The 22,887-nt window shown below is 42.5% G+C and overlaps 1 protein-coding gene across 2 annotated transcripts in view; it reads right to left on the bottom strand.

Moving 5' to 3' along the window:
* Positions 1–22,887, bottom strand: part of LOC111262824 (uncharacterized) — a 62,071-nt gene that overhangs the window by 9,845 nt on the left and 29,339 nt on the right. Inside the window, exons 3-4 of one of the 2 annotated variants that reach the window (XM_022837393.2) lie at positions 20,213–20,365; positions 17,536–19,794 (exon numbers count right to left, since the gene is read on the bottom strand). The exons of the other annotated variant lie outside the window; for it this stretch is intronic. Coding sequence (XP_022693128.1) covers positions 19,630–19,794; positions 20,213–20,365 — 318 coding nt within the window. The 3' untranslated portion in view covers positions 17,536–19,629. Of the gene's footprint in view, positions 1–17,535; positions 19,795–20,212; positions 20,366–22,887 lie in introns of those variants that run through there. 2 annotated transcript variants of the gene reach the window in all.

Here is a 22,887-nt window from a genome sequence, read left to right on the forward strand (position 1 = left end):
ATATATATATATATATATATATATATAGTCTTCTTCACCTGATAATAACCTATTGAAAATAACAATTAGCTGCATAAATGAATCGGGTTAAAATTATGGGTCGAATCCGAACAATTGGCATTCAAGCTGCCCATAGAACTCGAGCCAAACTATTCCATTATATGATGCTGAAAATATGGAAGATATGGGAGGCTATATGAGTCCTAACTAGACTCAATGAGGTTTATAAACCAATATTCTTAAAGGTAAAGCAGTGCAGTATCATTCGGAAATTTCTAGATCTTTTCGATTTATTCTTAAAGTGGACCTTTCATTGCTACATGCCGTTGAACAATATCGAGACAGACGAAGCAGTCGCGCAACTAGATTTGGAAAAATCAAACAAATAAAGGGTACATTCTCCAGAAAGAAATAAAACTCATTGAATAAAGCTGTATAACGTTCTACTACGCAGCAGCAGAGCATTAGTGAAGACCTGTAGAAGACAAATCACGATCCTCAGCCTGACTGTGTGCAGCAAATGCTTTTACGTTCTCTAGCTACTATCACACTCTTTCTTTTAAAAAAAACATTTTCCACTCAGCGTTGCTGAAAGACTGACAATTTCGCACAAAATGAGTGCCCCATTACGCCCCAGCTTTAGCCTATGCAACGCCACGTTGTTGGACGATATGGGTCAGTGATCTATATACGCTTCTTCAATGTTTTTTCGAAAGCTACTTAATTGTTTGGGCCATACCACAGAATATTCTCTGACTGTGGCAGGATCTTTTCAGAGGTAGCGGTTGCTCTCAACGGTTGCACTAAATTTTGGCTAGTTCATGTAGCCCTTCCTGCATATATTGTGACTATGCGTGCGGTCATACAGAATTGCGACAGGATGAGGCTAATTTGACGAAAAATGACAATCGCTAGTATTGAGATTACAATTCAGAGCAACGGTTCAGGTCTACCAACGTATAAATGAAATTAGAATGGAAAGTCAACGCCTCGTGAATACAATCATCGCTATAGTTATTTATATGGGCAAAGACGATCCCAGAATGAGAGGCAAGCAGGAGAACAACAGAGCAAACTACTCGTAAATGGGTCACGGGTCTTTAGGTTAATCCTTCGCACATTGCCGCCTTTCTGGCAGGCGTTTATTTTCCGAACTGCCACATAATTCGCCCGACGCGGAAGTGGAAATAATACGACTCGGATGAAAGTTTTCGATGATTGCGTACCTACATGAAAAAGCAGATAGCAAAACGAGAATCGTCATTACTGGGGTTAGGTAACGATATTTGGGTTATAGAGTTTCGTTAGATTGGGGTTGGTGGGAGATAGATTTGCAAAACGCTCCTCTAAATTCATTTATGTATCATCATCATCATTCAGTAGTATGTACTGCATTTTGCAACGCAGTACATACTAGTGAACATTTCTGTTAGAAATAAATAGAAAACGTAAAGCTGTATAGCTGTAAGAGGGCATCAGCGCATTCAAATAAGAGTTTGTTTGTCAGCACGTTCAGTACAACTTTAACTCTATAATATAAACATTTTCTATTGATAATAACAGACGCCCGTCCTGAACGGAGCCGGGCTGAGATCGTGAGTTTGAGTAAAACTTCGAAAAAAGCTGATGTTAAAGGACCATAGCAGGGAAGAACTGCATGACGTTTTATCCTGGTTATCCGCTCGTCGTCGTCGTCGTCGTAATTCTCATGAGATCAATAACAGACTAGACACAGGCTAAAAACAACGTTGTATCATTCATGTTTGAAATGTTATAGATGGACCATAGCAATCATTTAAGACGGACTGTTATTTCGTGAACTTCGGCGCCTGCCACTAATCTTACGCAGCACCGTACCACTGAGCGTAACAATAGCCATTTCGCAGTTATCTCTCCGTGTTCATAGCATCTCTCTAGGTTGCAAGATTAACGAGACTTAACTCTTAGTTCCCTATCGGGCGTTTTTCACACTCATTCCTATCCCTTTCGCCGCTCGTCCCCGATTCACAGATACGCTGTCCGCTGCGCGCGGAAGTTTTTACCAACAGCAGGGTAATTTACTTAGTGTTTTCTAATCAAAACGCCTTGAAAACTTACTTTCTGTGCACATTTAGTAGCTAAGTGAAACTTTTAAGTGTTCAGTTTGACTCGCCACTTCTCTACTTCCTGACTCGCGCACTAGCGGTCCATTCAGTCGCTAAGGGAGGTGGCAAATATTGATATTTCGATCGCTCCCTGTCTGGTCTCCCCAGATGTTGCATTCGGGGGGCCTGCACTCGCGTAAAAGCTTGCAGATAGATCTGGGCAGTAGACTCGTAAATACAGCTTTACATTTCTTTGGTTTATAGTCAAGATACTATATATGTGTATGTGTGTTCTTGATACTACTTTGACTGATATACAGCGGTTGAAGTAAGCTCCATTAGAACTTAAGTAATTGTTGTGTTTCGGCCTCAGACTGATCTAGCCTCAGTTCTCCCTAACTAAACCTTCTAATTTATCATCGATCCCAAAAGCCAAGTTCTTATGATCATTATATTACTACTGTTAGAGGTTGACGTCGTAGATGGTAGCTTCCTACCTTCACCTTCCCTTGGCTAACAAGAATCAATCAGTTGCTGTTTCTCTTCTAGCTCGTCGGTAGCTAACAAAGAAGGGCACGTACGAAAATGGCGTACCGTCGTCCTTGTGTCTGGAAGAACGACCGACCGTCCCCGTTCGCCGTTATCTTTTCCCGCTATACGACTCCTGTTACATACAGCTGACCGGCAACAGCTGATTTTAATGGCAACTCTGATGGAAGCGAACGACTTGCGCGTTTCTAAGATCCACTCCTTGTTGTAGTACTAGCCTAGGTCGACGCCGTCATCTTACGCAGCATACCACATATTGCCGCCGTTCGCCATTGCCCCTATATTTACCGTTTGCATAATTTTGCTTACATTATAGATAGAGTGTCATTTACAACGTACTTACACAGTGTGTATATGTGAGTGACTTTCCGTTAGAAGCCTGCTGCTGCCTTCGAGTCGAACCGACGAAAATCTAGGCCCCTTACCTGATTCTACTTCAGAGAGAACTCTTCCGCGCTCTTTTTTTCGTCATTCTCTGCTTCTCGTTAGGGTAAGCGAAAGCGCAAATGACGACTAGACTGACGAGGGCGTGCGACCTCACGCCATAGGCGTACTACGCCTATGGCATGAGGATGGGCCATTTTTTTGACTAATTTTGGGCGTAGTTTAGGCAGGGGAGCGATGTTATCGTAGCTTTGCGACCTTTCTTCTTGACAAATTGCTTCAAGTAGAGAAACGTTTATTTAAAACAACCCTATATCTTTATCCTTCCTTGATTTCATTGAAAATGATAACGAAAAAAATTGTTGAAAAAGCTAGTTCGCCTAAGGTAAGAAAAGCCGCTTCTACAAATGCTGCATTCAAATTAACGTTTCTATTAATTCACGCTTCTATTGAGTCACAGATATTATGCAGCTTGGATTGATGTTTAGTTAAACGGCAAATGACCAGGTGAAGCGAAAATGGAAAGGCTGTAACGTGCGTCCCTATCCTACCAGTTTAGACATGGTCCTGGTAAGTAGTTCAACTTAGCAGTTTGCACCATCTACTACAGCAACAACTTACGAAACAATTGGCTTGTACAAACGCCATGCAACTACGGCCTATGCTAAGAGCAGGCCAAACATCGGGCCAAGCATGTCTGTCAAAGATGACGAAAACTTCTGTATTTTGATCTGTCATGATCAGACGGAAGATTTTTTTTCACTTAATAATGGCCTAAATAGCGTAAATCGAATGCTTCATTGTTCGGCCGCCTAGAGTTCCCGTTTTAGGTTCGTTGCAGATAAGATCCTCGGCAAGATTTTATCTAATACACAACTATTCGAAATATCGATTAACGTTAAGTAGGTAGCGAGCTATATTTAAGATCACACTTACAATTCCAGCATTTATGCATTGCCAAATAATACCCGCACACAAGGATATCAGCGACCTTCCTATGTAATGATTATAACGCAAAAGCTTTGTTCTTAACGTATTTTACGAACGCTCGTATAACAATATCCAAATGAATGAGCCTGAATTAAAATTAGAGAATTAAAATTGAGAGCAGGGCTCGCAATTTTCTTGTACATTCGGTCTAGCAGCAGTCCTTCCGTGCGATTTGTCTATCTATGGTTTCTGCTGTTGGCGTTCTCACTATCGGCCTTCGCCTACTCACTGTCCTTTTTTTCAGTGATCTTTCTAACGATATAAGACAATCGAAGGCAGGTATAGTGATACATATAAATCGAGGTCGTGAGGTGTGAACGACAGTCTTAGGCCAATGTGAAGCTTTCGAATGAACAACACATATCTGGTAAGCGAGGCAGAGCTTTGGTCAGTATAGTATAAAAGGATCGACGAAGCAAAAAAGTGTCAAATACCATAGAGCCACTTAAGCGATTGAGTAACGAATTGACACGTGTCGAGGTCGGTCCCGTCCGTTTCGCAATCCTCACTGGATCAAAACAGACAGGTTGAAGCCCTTGGTGACAAAGTCAGCCACAGGTCATCGGCCAAAAACAGTCCGTGGGCCCCTAACGTGCCTTTTTTGCTCAGCTTCTACCTTTATAACACACCGTAGACTACGACATGCGGCTGGCGAACATACAGGGGTTCCCTGTTATATTGAAACCAGGTTTCGTAAAAACAACGCCTTTTTGGCGAAATTTCCTATCACTAGTCTTTATCTTCCACTGGCATGACAGTCTATAGCTATATAGGGTTACCACTGATCAGTGAAGCCAGCTGCACGCAGCTTATTGTGCAATGTTTTTGTGAAATCTACTACTGACGCTCTTCCTTCTCCTGCTGCTTGCTGTCCCGTTGTTTCTACTTATACTTCTGCCATTACTACTGTATTAACATTCGAAGCGCCGTGGTAGCTTGGCAGGGGTAAATCAAAGAGTCGACGGCGGCGTCGTCTCTAAAAGGAACTGGTTCGGCTTCTCTTGCACTTTATCCATCGAGCTGTGCCGCTGCGTGTACGCCACCCAATCACCAGGAACCGCATCCATTCCCCCGTTCAGTGTTGGAGTTACTTGTCTTCGCTTCCTGCTCTTCCTTCTTCGGGTATGTTCCTGTGTTCACCCTCAGTCTCCGGCAATACCCCCCCAACCCCAGCGTGTTTACTATCTGCCTTTGCGTCTCTGAGTTGTGTCTGACGGGACCAACATCCGTCCTCGTCGGTCTCGACATTATCCCTTAAGGGCTTCCGAAACTCCTCCAGCCGCTCCCGCTGTTTTCCTAGGAGTATGCAGAGCACGCGCCGGGGGTTCTATGTCAAGGAGTTCTTCTCTTCTACTTCCTCTTTTTTCGTCTGCTTCTCAAAAGAACCTAGTAAAAAATGACGCCAGCCACTGAGTGAAAGCGAAGGCGAGTGGGTCGCCACGCAGAGCCCTGACGAAATACGAAAGCAGCTGCAGCAATGAAGGCGGCAGCAGCGGTCAAAAAACCGGCCAACGCCCCGAAATCGCCGCGCATTGCGGGCGACAAGCGAGCCGCCAGTTCTGGCGTTGGCATTGGCTTCCTTCGGGAGGAGCAGCACAAGCACCAGCGAACGTCACAAACACGAACCTTTCCAACCGTTGTTACCGACACCGCACTTCGTATATGCCACTGGCGCGTATAGCCTCTCTGCTTGTGCCGCTGGCCCGTAGCCGGCTCAGGCTGTCTCTCGACGTTTGTCGGGTCAGAAATTCAGATTGCAAAATATGAGATCGCTCCTTTCCGAGCTTGTCTGGCTCTCATCTGATCGGTTCTACTATGTTCAAAAAAGGACGAAGCACGAAGAACAGAGAATAAAGTGTCAGAGATTTTTTTCATTGGCATACAATACCGGCAAAAGCTAATGGGACCTAATACCTGAGCTCTCGTCGTTGAACTATTGCAACGGATGACAAATGGAACGATGATTGCGCTCTTTTCTAAAAAGATACCGCGATTTTCTCAGGGTAGCAGTGGTCTTCGTGCCATACTTATCGGCTTCCCGTCGTCTTCCGCCAACGATTGTTAAACAAACAAGGACGAACATAAAAAAAGTAGCTTGAGTAAGAGGATCATGATCTTGCGACTACAATCTGTTTACAAAGGGTTCGTTGTTGTAGTTATTGCTTTTTGACTCAATCAGACGAACTGCGCCTGGAAGCTTAAAACAGTCTTATAGTACGCAAGAGTCATATTTGATCCGAACTGCCGCTACGAGTTCCATTTTGTTATTCAACTACTTCTTTTTGTAAGCCTCGCTGGGACTTCGCCTGAAGGCCCTCGGTAGGAGAGCCCAATCAGTGTAGGTAATCTGAAGAGCGAGCTCTGTGGCTATAAAATCCAATGATTAACCATATACACACGTAATGGTGTGTGAGAATGATGACTGAAGATGCGCGTCTTTTGAATTGTACGTTGCTTATGTTTTACAGAACAGGTTAACCCTGCAACTGAATGCGTTTCGGCGAGCGCCATAAGCCTACCGCGACCTAAACGCATTACTGAGTACGAAAAGGAGCATCAATTTGGGAGAGAATCGATCCTCCAGAATTCAGACATATCGAAAGTTCTATGGTGATTGCACATGGCTTATATTGGGAGTCACTCCCGAACATCATGAACAAAACAGGCGTCCCAATCGAACCCAATTAAAACTTAATTCACAAGACATATAGACGCAGCTGCAGCAATACACTTAATTGACCAAATCATGCGATAATGACACTTTTATGTAACCCTAACAATGTGTTCCGCTTAATTTCCTTCAAATGGGTACATGCTAATAATAAACAGAAATAAATTACTGTCAAAGGCAAAACACCTCAAAATAGATGATCGGCAATGGCGCTGTTTGACAGCAGAGGATAAAACTGGGACACTGTATAGCAACGTAACAGTACATGGGCTGATGTTCACTGCAGCTTGGCCCATAGAAGCATCTAGATTTCCGCTAGTTTATCAGTTTAATTCCCCATCAACGTCGAGCGTTGATATCTGCTACTACGTTATGAATACAATATAAGGCAACACAATAAAAGCCTTTGTTTCTTCACTGCGGTTTCAGGGTTGGGTAATAAGGGGTGTCATGGCATTTTATACCACAAATACTATATGGTAACACCATTGTAAGCGTTGTTATTTGCACTAGAAATGATTCATACCTTTCTCGCATAACTATCCAGTTTATATAGTATCTGTATACTTTAGAATTTCTACAAATAATTTCTTTCATTCAGCTGAGTGTCATAAAACCTCGCAAAGGAGGGAACTCCAAACGGATCGTATGGGAGCAACAATGTCCGCTTAATTTGTTTACGATGAAGGGAATCGTCAACAAACCTAACGATTGGCTGGCTCATGACGACATACTTTTTCCGCTGTGCAGGTACTCTTCTGTTCAGGTAATAGTATGTTTGCTCCTCTTTGTATATCGGAATGAACATCTCGAAATATACGATATGTAGCCCTGTAGTGACAAAACGCTACTTAAATAGAAAAAAATGATCCTGATCTTGAGACAGTATAGCTATATTTAGCCCTATGGGTACAATATTTAATTATAACACATCTCAACATGCTAGGACACAAGTATGAAGGCGCCATATATACAAACGTCTGTATGCGCCATTATTCTTTTCCGACGCGGGTGAGCAGTGACGAGGTTCCGTTAAAACGCAACACATTATATCCTGTTTTCTAAAACAATTTGACATTTGTCACCGTTCACAGTCGTATACCCTCGGCAGCATTACCGAAATAAGCGTGGCCTTACGCCCATTTCGGATTTTCGAGACTTTTGTTGTTTTCACACTCTAAACAGATCTATACGTGTGTGGATACGTCTTCGTGTGCATGATGGGGCGTAAAAAAGGAAGCGTTTCTAATTAGGCACCAGACCCCCTCCTCCCCAAAGTTTACTTTGTGGCCATGGGGGTGTCATTTGCTTTGCTACAGTGGGGGTTCGTTTGAGAGCGACCGGGCTAAAACATACATTTGCGTGCTATACTCAAACATCGTAATAAGACGGAAACCGTCGGACTTCAGTTTGGAGAAATTTTCGCTAGCTGGTCGACCCAGCTGATTCGATGGCCGGGACTTGCAGCTTGCTGCTGCTGCTAATGGGAATTTTTGAAATTCCGGTCTTCTTCTTCTTCTTCTGGGTGGAGGGAAGCTCACTTGGGATTCGAGTGGGGTCGCTTCCTGCTGAGTATCGGCTAAACGTGCGTGTGGAGCCCGTTAGACTGGCTTTGAAATTTTTGAATGCCACTTTTCTCATTCAGCCTATGCTATAGCAGATAGCTTCCATAGAAATACACAGATAAAGAAGCAACGAAAGAGACGGCGTAAGTTGAGCTCGCCCAAGAGTATGAAAAATATTAGTACATGGTCCAAGAAGGTTCCGCTGTGTAGTGTGTAGGGAACTGAATCGCCTAAAAAGTGCCCAGTTTTGGTCATGATGCATTTTGCACTAATTATACATAGAAATTACCAAACAAACGACATCTTAATGGTCGTACTTCATGCGATGGGTTGCAGGTGCTATTCGTGTTACGGAATTTCGCTAATGATCGACATTTGTTAGGCAAAGTTACAGCGTAATACGTCACGCTTCTAATCAGCAACAGTTCGAAAGGTCTATGCTGTATGATCCACATATCCCATATTGAGAAATCGTTCTCCTTAAGACCTCATCTCCTCATTAGCGTGCGCTTACCTCTAATGCTGCACGCATACACCGCTGCTATATGATGAAAGGCATTTGATTCCTGTCTAGTCAGATCTGAGTACACTATGGCTTGAATCGGGTTACTTCACGAACGTTTCAGTCTAAAGCGGTTATAGAAAGTTGCTCTGCCTGTCAGGCTTTTGTACCTACGCAGAAGAATCACGCAGGACCGGAGATCGTGCAGAGAATAATAGAGCGCACGGTCTCGTTGTAGCGATTCTGCTTGTTGACGCCAGATGTTCAAACACTATTGTGATTACAGATAATTACCAAGCATAACTAAATCTAAAAACAGACTATAATCTTTCAGGTAATAAATGTGTTAATCTACTTTCGTGTGGTAAACTGGTAAATCTGCCTTAAGGCTCTCGGGTACAAATAGCGAGCAAGTGGCCAATTATTGTTAGTTACAGACCATTTGCAGAACTTATTTGTCTACCGCTAAAAATCGATAATTAAGTTCAGCACAACAATGAATTAGTGCTATTTGCAATCGACTCTTATTTTTTCGTCGCATAAAAATCACTAAACTTTCTTGTAAGTTATCTCGTGGCGTTCAGGTACCCTCTGCCCTAAGGAAAGATTATTAAACTCGGCCAGGTAGACTAAGTTCAAAAGTGGGCGTATATACACTTCATTGAGTAACAAAACGAACTGTCTGAAGCAATACGTAATAGCAGTATTGGACGACAAACTGGAAACATTTACCTTTAGGTTAGGCTTATTGCAAGAAACAAATATTCACCTTTTCCCAGTTTACACCTACAAAAACTTTCGGTGTATTTTGTCTTGATTGCTTTTGTCCCGCTCGCCTTTTGCTGATGGCATCTGCTTTGTCGTACACTTCTATATCTAAGTGAGATGGGGAGGAGGGATGGAAAAGCAGCTAGCTGCAGAAGCGCCGAAAGGGCAGTTTTAGTCTTTGTGTAGGCCGCAGTAGCAGTTTTAGGGAGACCTATAGCAGCTATGGACCTCTATAGATCAGTAGAGTATATATCTATATAGTTATGGTACATAGGTTAGCTTTACAGGGGATCTGGGTCGACCTACTCTTCGCACAGCAGCTCTTTCCTATACACAGAGAATGTATGTGACACACGTTATTTCTCTGTAGTATAGCAAGCCCACCCGCATGCATTGTTGTCGGTGGCCAACTTGTCCTTCCTGCCGTTGTCGGCATTACCGCTACCAGCCACTGCGTGGCGATAACAGCTACAACTGCCGTAGCCCTAGTGTTGTTCAGGGGCTGCGGCGCTCTGTCTCAGCACAGCAGCAGCCATTGTCATAGCATTGTAGTAAAGTATGAAGCCAATGTGCGTACAATACAACAGCAATATAAAGCTGCCTTGGTGACGAAGCATTGCTTTACTTCGTTTCTGCTTCGGCATTTCTGTTCGGGCCATTTCTGTGGGTTCCGCAAACGAGGCGTTAGAGGCATAAATATCGTCGCCTAATGGGGGTCCGCGGACCGTTGCGCGAGTCGAAGTCACGAGTCAGAGCAGCGGAGCGACCGAGCAGTCGGGCTGTCCCTGAGGAGAACCTAAAGGCGCCGAAGCCCACGGGTGCGCCCAATACCAGGACTGCGCCTGAGCAGCGTAGGCTGTCCAGGCTGTTGCCGTCGGCGACGCACGCAGGCCAAACCAAACTCTTAGCAATTCCCTGCTATGCCTACAGTCGAAACGGCGAAATAACGGCTTTGGCCCGCTTTCGTTGTCGTTCTCCAGAGACTGGTGAGCCCACTCTGCATTGGCAGTAGATGCACAGGTTGCCCCCTGCCAGATGTACAAACGGCCAGAGATATATGTAGAACGTATATAAGGAACAACAGGACTACGTACAAGCACATGGATGCAGCAGAATGGACATACGACAACCGCTCCTAAGCACACAGCTAGAACCTAAGCAAAAGCCAACAGCAGGAACAAACTAATTGATATTACAATTCGGGTGCCAGACAGCCGAGCTCGGAAAATTTCAGTAATAGCAATAAAAATCCAGGATTAATTAGGAAGAGGTCATAGTGATTAGTTATGCAGGATCCTGAAGAAAATCTATGAACTAAACGAGTCGTCGAAGGTAATCTTAGAAGTGGCCTAAAATGTCGGGCTGTCTCCTTTCATTTCCAAAAAACTACTAAAAGGTATTCATTTTGGTCTGAAAATTTAAGCTACAGAGTTCTTAGCGGATGGGCTATTGAAACTCGAGTATGAGAACATCCAATATCGATGTATTCCAATTTCGAACTATAGTATATAATTCTAAATTGCCAAATATGCACAATGTCAAGATTATGTTATAGACGATTAAGACTGAGGTTGCGTTCTAAATATTATAGCACGCAGATGAGCGCCTCGGGATTTATTCATAAGCGGAAAATGAAACAGGCATTTTTTCTTAAAAACTTTTTACACAAATTGGCATACAGTGTTTAACAGTTTGGTATTAGAAGCCTTAGTTCTATAAACGTCGCTTTTGAAATGCCCTATACAATAACCAGCTTAATTGTTTAATTTCACGTACGCATGCGGCCATAATATGCGCAGCCCCGTAGTAAACTCTGCCATCGCCGCTCTTATCCCCCAGCAATTTCAATGATAATGGCAGATGGCATCATCTCGCTGAAACTGTACATAGCCCAGGTAAAACCCATCTCTTATAATTTGGGCCACAGAAAACCCGAATCAAAAAAGAAAGTCCAATAACGCCTGGCCAGAGTTAACAAAATACGGCTACATTAGCCCCCTAAGTGACTGTGAAGAAAATTCTCGTATGTTCGTATAAGGCAGCTTTTGTTCGTTGGATAGGTCAGCTGAAAACGTGCCTCAACAGAACGTTTAGCTCCGTACTTGATTTGTAGGCTTAAGCCTCTAGGCTGATTAACTGACCTGAGAGGTCTCTGTGCAACACATACAAGGTTTACCGTACCACTGTTGCGGTCGGCGAAAGTTTCAGATGTTTGGATTTCCAACATCAACGGCTTCAATCCTCGAATCCGAATGTGTACCGTACGATGACGTTTTCCGTTTATTGTAAAGTATCTAACAGTATCTTATTTACAAATTGCCTGTCTAAAGCTATTTCGGCGTGTGTGACTTTGGTGAATGTTTCTATTTGTAAGTGCTGCTTTTTAATTTTGATAGGTTGTGGTATCTCAGCTAAACCTCTCGAACCTATGAAAAGAAACTCATTAAATAACAAATTAGATAAATCTATGGGCTGAAGCAAGGATTAGATAATTATTAGAGTGTAACCAGTATACTCTATATAAGAATGCGTCACTAAAAAATAGTAAATAGAGGTATAGGACAAATTGAAAATTTACTATCATGTAAGCGATACGACAAATCTCATTCATAACGTAAAACGTGCACAGATTTTCAACCAGCAATATGTCAAGTTTTGAGTAAATGAAAATGGTTGCTTTTTAAGAATAAAACGATAAATCATCAGTTTTTGGGCACTATTGATTGATTGATTGCACACGTCTGCATCACGGGTCTAAACTGTCCTAAAAACGGCCTTAATAAATGCTGTCATTTTTATATGCCTAAGCTCATTCCTGTAAACTCCAAGGGAATACGCAGGCCCGAAAGGATTGGATTCATGGTAAAAAAATATTAAACTTTCCATTATCTCTAACGCTGTTGAACTCTACTACCACAAATCAGACGGCAGTAGGCATACAACTCCAATATCGACCGTTTGTACCGTTATAAATATGAAGCTTCCCTCGTTCCACGTGGGAAGTATTCCTATGAAGTGCTTCCGTACTTCCTGCTGGCTGAAGCCCAGGTTAATCGAGACCGAAACAATCGAGTTTCTAGAATGAAAGATAAATCGGCGTCAATTAATTTGCATTGGGAGTGTTAGTTGCTGGTTATTGGTAATTCTCACCTCGGCTTTACAATTTCTCTACAAGAGATGGACATAGACTAAACATAACGGTTGACTTTTTGGCCTAATTTGTAGATATATAGAACCCCCGAGTACACTATACTAAATGTTTCAGTTTAACTTTATATCAAGCTAAATTTATCCTTCTGCTCATTTACCCAAAGAAATTTCGACGGAAGAGCAGTTTTTTTTTTTATCGCCGTTACTTCAATATCCAAGTTATCTTTCTTAAAGCCAAGGACACCCTCGAGACCATTTTACCAGGCCCAGGCAAATTGGGCCAAGTTCTTTCCTGGTTTATTAGAATGAGCTCATAGAGGCTCGTCGGTTGTACCAGGCCACATATGTCCATTAGAACAGATCAGATTGCTACCAATATACACTTTTGGTCATGTTTAGTTCTTAATACGAGGATTTATTATTAGGAGACCGAAAGACCGCTGCTCTCCGCCAGTTCTTCACTTGGTTTTCGTAAGACAATTTCAAGCAAAAACAAATACGCAAATCTCTCAATGCCGTCTTTATGTGAAGATCATAACGGCTGCTCATAATGCTAGTGTGAATGGTCGTTCTTTTCGATCCATACAAAACACTTGCTTCTATATATATATATATATATGTATATATATACAGAGGTCTTGTTGTTTAGGCTCACGGAGACCTCGTTTTCAGCTCTACTTGCCTAGATTTTGAGCTGAACAGGCCCACGCTTAGAGTTACAACGCTAGTTAATGAGAGCGTTAAGGACAAAGATAGACCATGCGAGAGGGCCTTAATGGGGAGACGGTTTTGCTTCTGTGTATTCGCATAAACGTTGAGTGAGTACGCCTAACACACTGTTGTGACCGTTGCATTGAATCTCAAGTTGATGCGGCTGAACAGAAGGTCAAAGAGGCGATAGCAGCAAAGCTCAAGTTCAGATAGATTCCATGGTAATCCACGTCGTAATCATCAATCCACGCTAGCGTATGTGGCCACGCTTTATACGTAAAATTGAATTGTCGATGAAAGAAATTTTTTACCACTCTCGGTGCTGACAGTTGGAAGGCAATTATGCTTTCCTTTTTGCCATAGCAAGAGTTTTCAAGTGGCTCGTAATATAATAGAAGACTACAGTAGAAAGAGAATACATTGTCTCCATTAGAACGTTTTGCCTGAAGTTTCAAATATATTCAGTAAAATTTTTGAGAACTAGTGGGAAGCCGTCACCTTCAAAGATAAAGCCAACTTAGGACGCACTCTAAATTACGAACAAGTTTCCATAGCCACGTGACATCTTTAATGCTTGCAATTTCTTTTTAGCTTGAACAGACTCATACGGGTTATTGTACTACTGGAATAGATTGTTGTACCATTGAAAAAATATCGTTGCTTACGTGGGCGGAAAATCAACATTTTTTTTTCGAGAAGTAGCGAAATCGTCGGCCTTCGTATCAGCGAACTTCATTGCAGCCTACAGGCTGAATAAATCTTTTAATATGGCATTGATGTAAGTTGCTGTTGTATATGTACTCAGTTTTCATGGGAAGGAACCGATGAAGGTCATATAGTCATAGAATTATCTTTAGTGAGACCTTTGACCAGTTGAGATGTTTGCATTAGCTAGCGTGAGTTGTAACGCGGTGCATTTGATCGTACTAATCCGCAATGAGTACAATGCTGTAACGAGGATCAGCTCTCATCAGGTATAGTCTTACTTAAATCTCTAGCTAAATCCTGACAACACGCTGAGGCTAAAACGTCTGAACAGCTACGCGCTAGATGGAAATCAACAAAAATACTATTATTCGTTTTCTGTCCTAACATCAAAAGAAGCAAATTTAAAATCACAGTAAATAAGGGATATCTCAATTGAATGACATGGTGTTGAGGCAGTGGCCAACTTCAGTCATCGATCTGGGACAGCGCGAGGTGCTTCCTCGACAGATCTGACCTGGCCAACACACTTCTCATACTAGCCCTTGCTCACAGTTCGTTTCCTTTCTGGCAAGCTAAATGAACCGAGCCAACTGGGTAGGTAATTAATCTTTGTAACAGGTTACGAGGGAGTTGCGAACGCCAAGAACTAAATCTCGGTTTTAGGCCCACAAGGATGGAAGCTTGGAGCTCGGGAGTGCGCTCCTTCTCAAAGCATTCAGGCCCATACCGTTCGGTTGCCTGTTGGGCTCTCGCCATCGTCTACACCTTATGCGCAAAGTCCCTATGGCGTCCATGCGGTGAAACAGAGGAAGAAGAAACAGGGGGCCCACCTAGCCCCTAGGAATTAACAGTGAAAGCTAAATTAGAGCATTTCATATGCACGAACTCAATATGCAGGTTCATAGACACAGGTAGAGTATATTACCTTCGAAGAAAAAAGGTAGACATACAGCTCGTAATAACGTGGCGTTACGGCAGACACATAATAACGCCTCTACAGTAAGCATATGGACAGTTAAAAGCGAATGTTACCCCACGAGGTCTAAAACGTATTATAATATAAACGGGTAATGAAAATCTAAATTCTTGAGGTAGGCCTTATTTGAGGGAGCTAAGCACTATTGACAGCAAATTAACTATCTCCGCTATAGTTACAATAATGGGCTTCTGATGAAGCCTGTTAACTTTAGTCTCAATGTTATTTTTAATATATTCGGTACGGGGAGCTTCAGCCAGGCGCATTCGATTACCATATAGCTACTCAACTGCGCGGTTCGGTCCCTTATTTGCATATATAGAGGACCGGAGTATACGCTGAGTGGATAGACGATCATCCATCGTCTTATCTGCAGATTACAGAAGCGCTCAAAATATACCTTACCAGACTGAACAAAGCCAAGCTGATGCTGAAACTACATTTTGGTGTAATCATTTCGTTGAGCAGAGTACCTCTCTCTCGAGCCTAGATAAGGTAGAAATACTTTTCCCTACTTACATCGCTATAGTGGTCAATGTTTAAGGACCGGTCAAGCCATCTAACTGCACAGGACGCCTTACAGGACGTTCCATTAGTCCGACAAGTCATCAACTGCAAATAGAAAACTTTCACGTCAATGAACGACTTATCATTGTCGTAACATATAGAAAACTAATCCATTAATTTATTTTGTGAATATGATGTACGTAACATTCACGTTTAGATATAACGAAGGCCTTTCCAAACGGGAACATCAAACGGGTAGGCCATTTTGACCAAGTAATTTAATGCTGAATTATTAATAAGCGAGTTACAATTATGGTATTTTGGATTAACTTGCCTAAAGTTAAGCAAGAGTCGTTGTACTAGATGTACATGCACTAGATAATCCAATTTCTCATCTCTGAAGTACAGCAAAGTGATGCTGCTGCTGCGGCGGCGGCGGCGTCGTCGCCGTCGTCGTCGTTCCAGTTTAATGGCACGCTTCTATGCCCTTCTATATCTTTAACGTTATCATCGCGGTCAATAGAAAAGTGCGTTAAAGCATCTCCTGACGGCAAGGTTCTGGGCAAATCATCGAATAATTATACAGGTCGACCTGATGGGTTGCAAAAAAATGTTTTTGTGTCGTTATCTACCGTTGAACCTAGATAGTATCATTACAGATTTGTTATGCCGGGGCGCACCGAAGAAGTGGGTCTGATCCAGGCGCGTATGTATGATACTTTACATCGGGAAGAGGCAACGTCTAAACGTATTATTACGGGAGAACAATAGGTATAGAGATAGCTATTTATCGGTAATATGCACTCGTGCGAACGTCCACCACACGTAAGGTTTCTATTGCTTGTCTATACGCCCTAGCCGATCTTCTAGATGTCTGTACAATATACTACTAGAACTAGTGGAATATTTCGAGAACCATCGGGTAAGTAGTGTTTAATCGCGACATAAATTCATTTTTTACACAGGAAAATCTAAAATATCTGTACAGCCTGTTTCCTAGAATAACGTTTTTGTGGCTCTATAAATATACGGAGGCATTCATTATAGCATCAAACAATGGTCGAAATCTCTTGTGCGATCAATAGAGGCAAACATCAGCTACGATACGCGTGCATTTCTAAACAAAAGGCCACTCGTAGATCGCATTGCAAACGGCCAGTTTCTGCTGGAACAGTTCCAACAAGGACGATCATCGTTCACCAGATATCGTAATTGGCAGACGATCCATCTGGAGTACCCCATAATCTGAAGAAACTAGCATGACCAGTCTCGGCTGTCGACTGTCGTTAATTCCGATCAGCATGTCTAGAAAGGGGCCGCAGCGAAAATTTTCACGAGACCTTGGCAATCTGAAACGTTCAGATCAGACACTAAAGATAACCTAGCAGAGGCATGTTTTGGAAAAATGTTCTATTTTCAGACAACAAAGAAGATGATCTAAGGGGAATAACTTTTCGAAGAATTCCACAAGCTATTGTCTTAGATAGAGGATACGGTTTCATTCACTTCGGGAATCGGTGATTTCAATAACGATATAGCATCGAACAAATGTAGTTGCTAAATATCAAGGCCAATGAAACCCAGTATCGGACGAAGGCGATTATCTTCTAGTGATCACACCAAAAAGAGACGATACTGTATTTAAAGATTGTCTCTGATAGTTATAACCCATATAAACACGTAACACGTTATAACCCATATAAAGCGTTCTTAAGAGTTGATGAACGATCATTTTGTTCGAGCTTTTTCAGGCGACATGTCAACGCTCCGCGAAGCATATGTTCGTGAACTCCGTTTCGAATCTAGTAGCGCGTAAAAGGACACAACAGCCAATGTCCTGTACGCAGCGGGTCCTACACTGTATTTAATCACTACTACGGCCACCACGTAAGATCAACACACCCATTTCATAGAGCGTACTCTGAATAAATTACATATCGTCCCTCTATTTGAAATAACTACGCCTAGTGTATATCTAAAAACAGCTTTATTATCATAATCCCGTTTCACTTAATAAACAATACATTTTTTGCTCGATTATTTTATTGATGAGCGCTAGCGCCGTGCTTGCTCTTCCGCCAAACCCCAGAGCTAGCGCCCCCCACTCTTTTGTTGGCTAAGTCACATCATTTTATTCAGGACTGCTTGTGATATGTACAGGAGTGCTGCGACCTGTTGCCTTTTTTTGCCCTTCGATATCAATACCAGTCAGCCGATTGACTGCCCAATGCCTACGTGGCATTGGCGATACAGACAATATCTTGCAGTAATTATTACTATAATCGTGTAATATAAGATTTAATTTATTTTCCTCTAGCTTCTGTGATCATCCATCCGCTGAATTGACTTTGTTGTGTGTCTTTACAATTCTGCCACTGACAGAAGTAATGCATGTACAGGTTACTTATATACATCGCTACATGATATGTTATCCTTGTTTCGGCCTGTGTATACTTTACCCAACTAAATGTTTGCCACAGCGGCGGCCCTCGTTGCGTTAATAGTCTCAAGGACCTTAGCGCCACCACCATCTCGCTGTTATCATTGGACCTTATTTGGTTAGTTAAGCTCAACTGTTTCCTTCGATTAATAGACATCATCATGCAAAGACACAGTAGTAGTTTGCACGGTGCACGATTTATCAAACAAACAATAGCCAATGCTTTGCTATGGGTTCGCGAATTCTATTGATAATAAGAATCGTGTCTTATTATTATCTTTTTTTTTTTTTTTTGTTAACTGTCCATTGGCCTGCTTCAGATCTGTTTAATTCTTTTACACACATCGATGGTAACTGTTTCGCTTGATTCCACTCAACGATTAATAACGCACGATATTGCACGACTGTAATATTGTGTGATACAGTTATCATGTCACTCACAACGGGTCACGCTATAGTCAATAAAGGCAGACCACCTAGATCATTTATATGGGACCGTCGAGACCCAATCAAGTGTCTGCTATCGAGTTAGCAAATATTCGATGCGTGTCAGGACATCAACAATATGCATCAGCCTATGAAAAAAGGTACACTACGATAGGAGACTATTAAACATCATATGACTAGAAGTTTTTACTAAGAAAACAATTAAAAAGTAAATAATTTATATTCTAAGGTACAGAACATAACACACATAATTGTACACTTTAATTATTTACAGCAGGCGCTCGAACTAACAACCGAACGTTAACATCGGTCACTGGGCAAAAGGCATTAGTACGTACGCGGAAGACATACAAAACAACTACACACCAAAACCAACTGCAGCTTAAATACTCTCCGAGGGCTACAGACGGATCTGGGCCATTCCCTGGTCACATGTTAAATTTCTTGCTGCTTGTTGGTACAGAAGGATAGAGCTATCTTTATATATCCTTGAAAGAAAATGATTCCATTGGCCCTTTTTGCTCGCTGGCTCAATTTTGCTCCGTTACTACCCAGGCCTTCACTCCTGCTCGCCGATAGGAAGTAAGACCGTAAAGGTCTCTACTAACATGCTTCCAGTGCTTAACTCGGCTAGCTATGCACCTGGATCGGGCGACGCCAACAACAACTTCTGCGGCGTTGCTGTGTGTGTGAGATCTCCCGGGATAGATTAGGTGCAACAACTAGGTTCCCACGATTCGTATGGTAGTAAAAGTGCTGAACGATGCACGCGGACGTCCAACAAATGTAGCCAGAGGAGCTATTGCAGAGCAGCTCACAAAGGCCAACTTAAACAAATGCCTTGGTGTCTGAGACGTGGAACTCCATCAGTCGACGGTGTAGGGGCAACCAGAGAACGCGATATTTGCACGATGAACTCTGGTGACGGTGATAGCGACGGCGACAGCGACAGCGGCAGTGGCTTCGGGCATTCTAGGATGTGGATCTGTGTACATGTACCGCAAGCACAGCATCTCATGGACCTCATAGGGACAAGCCCTCGCCTTTCACGTAGGAAGTAGCACATAGGCAAAGCTATTATGATACGTTTACTTGCTATACAATACTTGCTCTTTCTTAAATGACATTTGCTTTCGCCACGACATTTTTGTGTTTAGGGGCGAGCGTCAGGTCAGCTCTAACTTAGGGGAAGGTCTGGGAAATCTTCGGCCTTGAACATTTTTCGGTCTACAGAAACCTTGTTGTCAGCTTGGCACGTATAACTGCCAGAGTCCATCTGACGTGCAGGATCGATCTCCAATTTGGACTTGATTCGGTTATCCTCGCGGAGCCATTCGGATATCTACAAAGAAAATGGCGAAAATGAAGTAGCAAGTCAGAGATTTGAGCATGTTGCTATATAGATCAATGTAAGTAGTGCTCGTTTTGTTCGGCATACGATGTTTTGTTAAGCGTATTATAATATTATGGTAAAGTGAATTCAATAAAAATTATACATCTTTGGATCTTTATTTTATTATTATGACCACTTCTGCTGACAGCAATAGGGGTACGCATCGGCGGAAAAAACATATTCAACAACGAGAATAAGCGCATTAAACTTATTAATAAAAAGTCATTTTTTTTATTCTCTAATAGATAGAAATCTTGTCTTGTACAAAAAAATGTGCTTAGAAATTCAAAAAACTTAAAATATTCTCTCTCTCTCTCTCTCTCTCTCTCTCCATTTTTTTGTCATTCAAAATGTATATTTCTCCTACCTGAACGTACGGATGACCCGCAATCTCAACGCCATCTTTAAGCCAAGTAATCTTTGGCCGAGGAATACCCCGTGCGATGCACACTAGCACGATTTTATGGCCCAAAAGGAAAGTCAACTCGAGATGCGATGCCTTCTCAATGACTGCCCCTTGCTGAAAATAGATGAAACTCAATTTACTTATAATTAGTTAGATATAACGCATTTGATCTTTACTATGTACCAGTATTTGTTGTAGTTAGTACCTTCCCCTAAAATGACAGTTCGAGCAGACCAATGCTACCTTTAGCTTCACCTATTTTCGATTTCTCTAATCGATCATCAGCATAGAGGGGCAATTTAGTATGACTAAAAATTTATTTAACATCACAAGCACTTTCGGGATGCTTGCCAAATGTACGTATCTCAGGGTCGTAAGATACAAACATGTAGGCCACTTCGGTTACGTGCCACTCACCTCATAATTTGAACGAGGATCGAAAACAGACGAAAATAAAGTATGGTCAGTATTTGTGGACCGAAAGCCATTTAATGGCTTGACAGGGATGGCTTCGCCTTTTAAAACCATTCCTGATGTATATCAAGGAACGTTTACTCCCGTTTGCGCTGCTTCAACCTTCATATATAAAAAGCGACATCAACATACAGGCAGATGCTCAACACTCCGTGCTCCCCGTCCCTCTGTTTCCGGCTTGCCACTTACTCTGTGCATGTGCCAATTCTGCCAACATCCAAGAACTTGCATGTCTATTTCGAAATATATTTAAAGTCGTTTTGCTGCAGAAGCTTGCCCGAGGCAAAGTTTCCTCTATGACAGCACAAATGCTGTGTCTTTGCTGGCGTCGGGCTAGCTGGCCTCGTACCAATTGCAGCAACCCGTCCTAGTTTGCAGTTCGCACGAAGTAAACCTAGGAAAATGTGAACAAGTTGCTCCTCGTCCTGCCCATCCAGCTCCTCTGAAACACCTCCAGGCTATCCGGGATACAAAAACGCGCAGGGAATTTTTGTACTTTGTCGCTGCAATCTGATGTAGACCAGCAAGGACAGGAGCAGATATAGTCGTATTCACTGCTGCTGCAGCGTCAGCACGAGCATCAATGTGAAAGCCAGTAGACCTGCTTTAAATGAAGGATGATTCCGCAACAGAAGAGTGCCGTGGGGATGCGCATCGAGGCATGCGTCTGGCTGATATTATAGCTACCTTTCTACTAGCAAGTCCATGGCATATAGTGAATCCAATGTGGACATGTCGAAAATAGCGGTTTAGCGATTGACAGGACAATACGAGCTCAAGTGTGTATTAGTCGTTTTCGTTCGTTTTTTTTTTTGTCGCCGACATGCTGTAAGCTTTTTAGACCGATCCAAGTGTCTACGTCTAATCCGCCGATCGTCTACGCTAAGCAGTTTCTGAAGACGTATCCAGTCGATTAAGGCCTTAGTGGAAGCGTATGATTTCTAAGGTTCTGAGAACGTTATCGAGAATATATTTGTTATTTTCGGTATTAGTCTGCAATGCCAAAGAACACGATAATAAAGCAAGTCGTGGCAAAAACCCCACCGTCACAGAACCTGTGCTACTGACCTAAGCCAAACTGTCCTGAGACCTGTCGTAGGGCTCGCACTATCGATCTCAAAATATAAAATAAATCGTTTGTGTTTACTAATAGTAATAGTTGAACATAGCAGCTTTTCTATGATACGAGAAGAACTTGACGTGTACATGAAGTACTGTCACTCGAGCACTCTTATGAGCTCATAAAGGCATCGAAGTATTCTCCTGATGTAGAAAATTCACGAGTCCAGTAACATTCACATGCCGACATCCAATTCTGTCATCATACAGTGTTTTCTCCTTAGTTAGGATTCCTATGAAATGTTTGTCCTGTTGCTCATTCTAACGGCAGCAAAGGGATAAATTAATTGTTTGTTTGAAACTCTCGCCATTATCACATACTTTTTCCTCAAAAGCCAACATTTCATGATCTCTAATGTTTCAAATGTACCTAGTATAAAGCTTGGTTTTGAGCATAGTTGTCGGATCTGCACACAGATATAATAATGACCGGGGGCAATATATATAAGTAGGGCCGCAGACGTCCCCAGAAATAGCGCACTCTGAAGGGCAGATAAAGACAAAGTAATAGTACAGCCGCCGTTCCGATCCTGTTTTCTATCCTATTCACTAAATAATGAGCCTCTGCCCGCTCCTCAATAAGTCTGCTTTGGCCTGTTTTTCGTGCCTGTCTAAGTCTTTCGCCATTCCCGCGACTGACCCATTCACTCATTCAACCAAGGCGTTCGTTGGCCCAAAGCGAAAACAACCAATATCGTATTCCTATTTACTTCCTAACAAAAACGTCGTCCCTTGCCATTGCCTCATCCGATCTTCGTTCCCATTCCCTCAGCTCCTACTATTGGGCTCTTCTCGACGCCCCCCGAGCGGCTTTTCGTCCTCCTCCGACTGCTCTCCTTAATCTTTCCCGATTGAAATGTTAGTAATCTGTTCACCGACCGGCCTGCCAGGAAGCCAACCGCATAAAAGCGCTTCATCGAGATGCCGCACACAAGGAACAGCCGAGAACAACGAGAATAATCTTCTTTATATATACAAAGTTAGGCGGCACCTTAGCTTGGATAAGTCTCAAGCTGGCACTCAGATACGATTGGTCCATTTTA

Source organism: Varroa jacobsoni, unplaced genomic scaffold (genome assembly GCF_002532875.2).
Source record: "Varroa jacobsoni isolate VJ856 unplaced genomic scaffold, vjacob_1.0 scaffold_705, whole genome shotgun sequence".
In the NCBI taxonomy this organism is placed as follows: domain Eukaryota; kingdom Metazoa; phylum Arthropoda; class Arachnida; order Mesostigmata; family Varroidae; genus Varroa; species Varroa jacobsoni.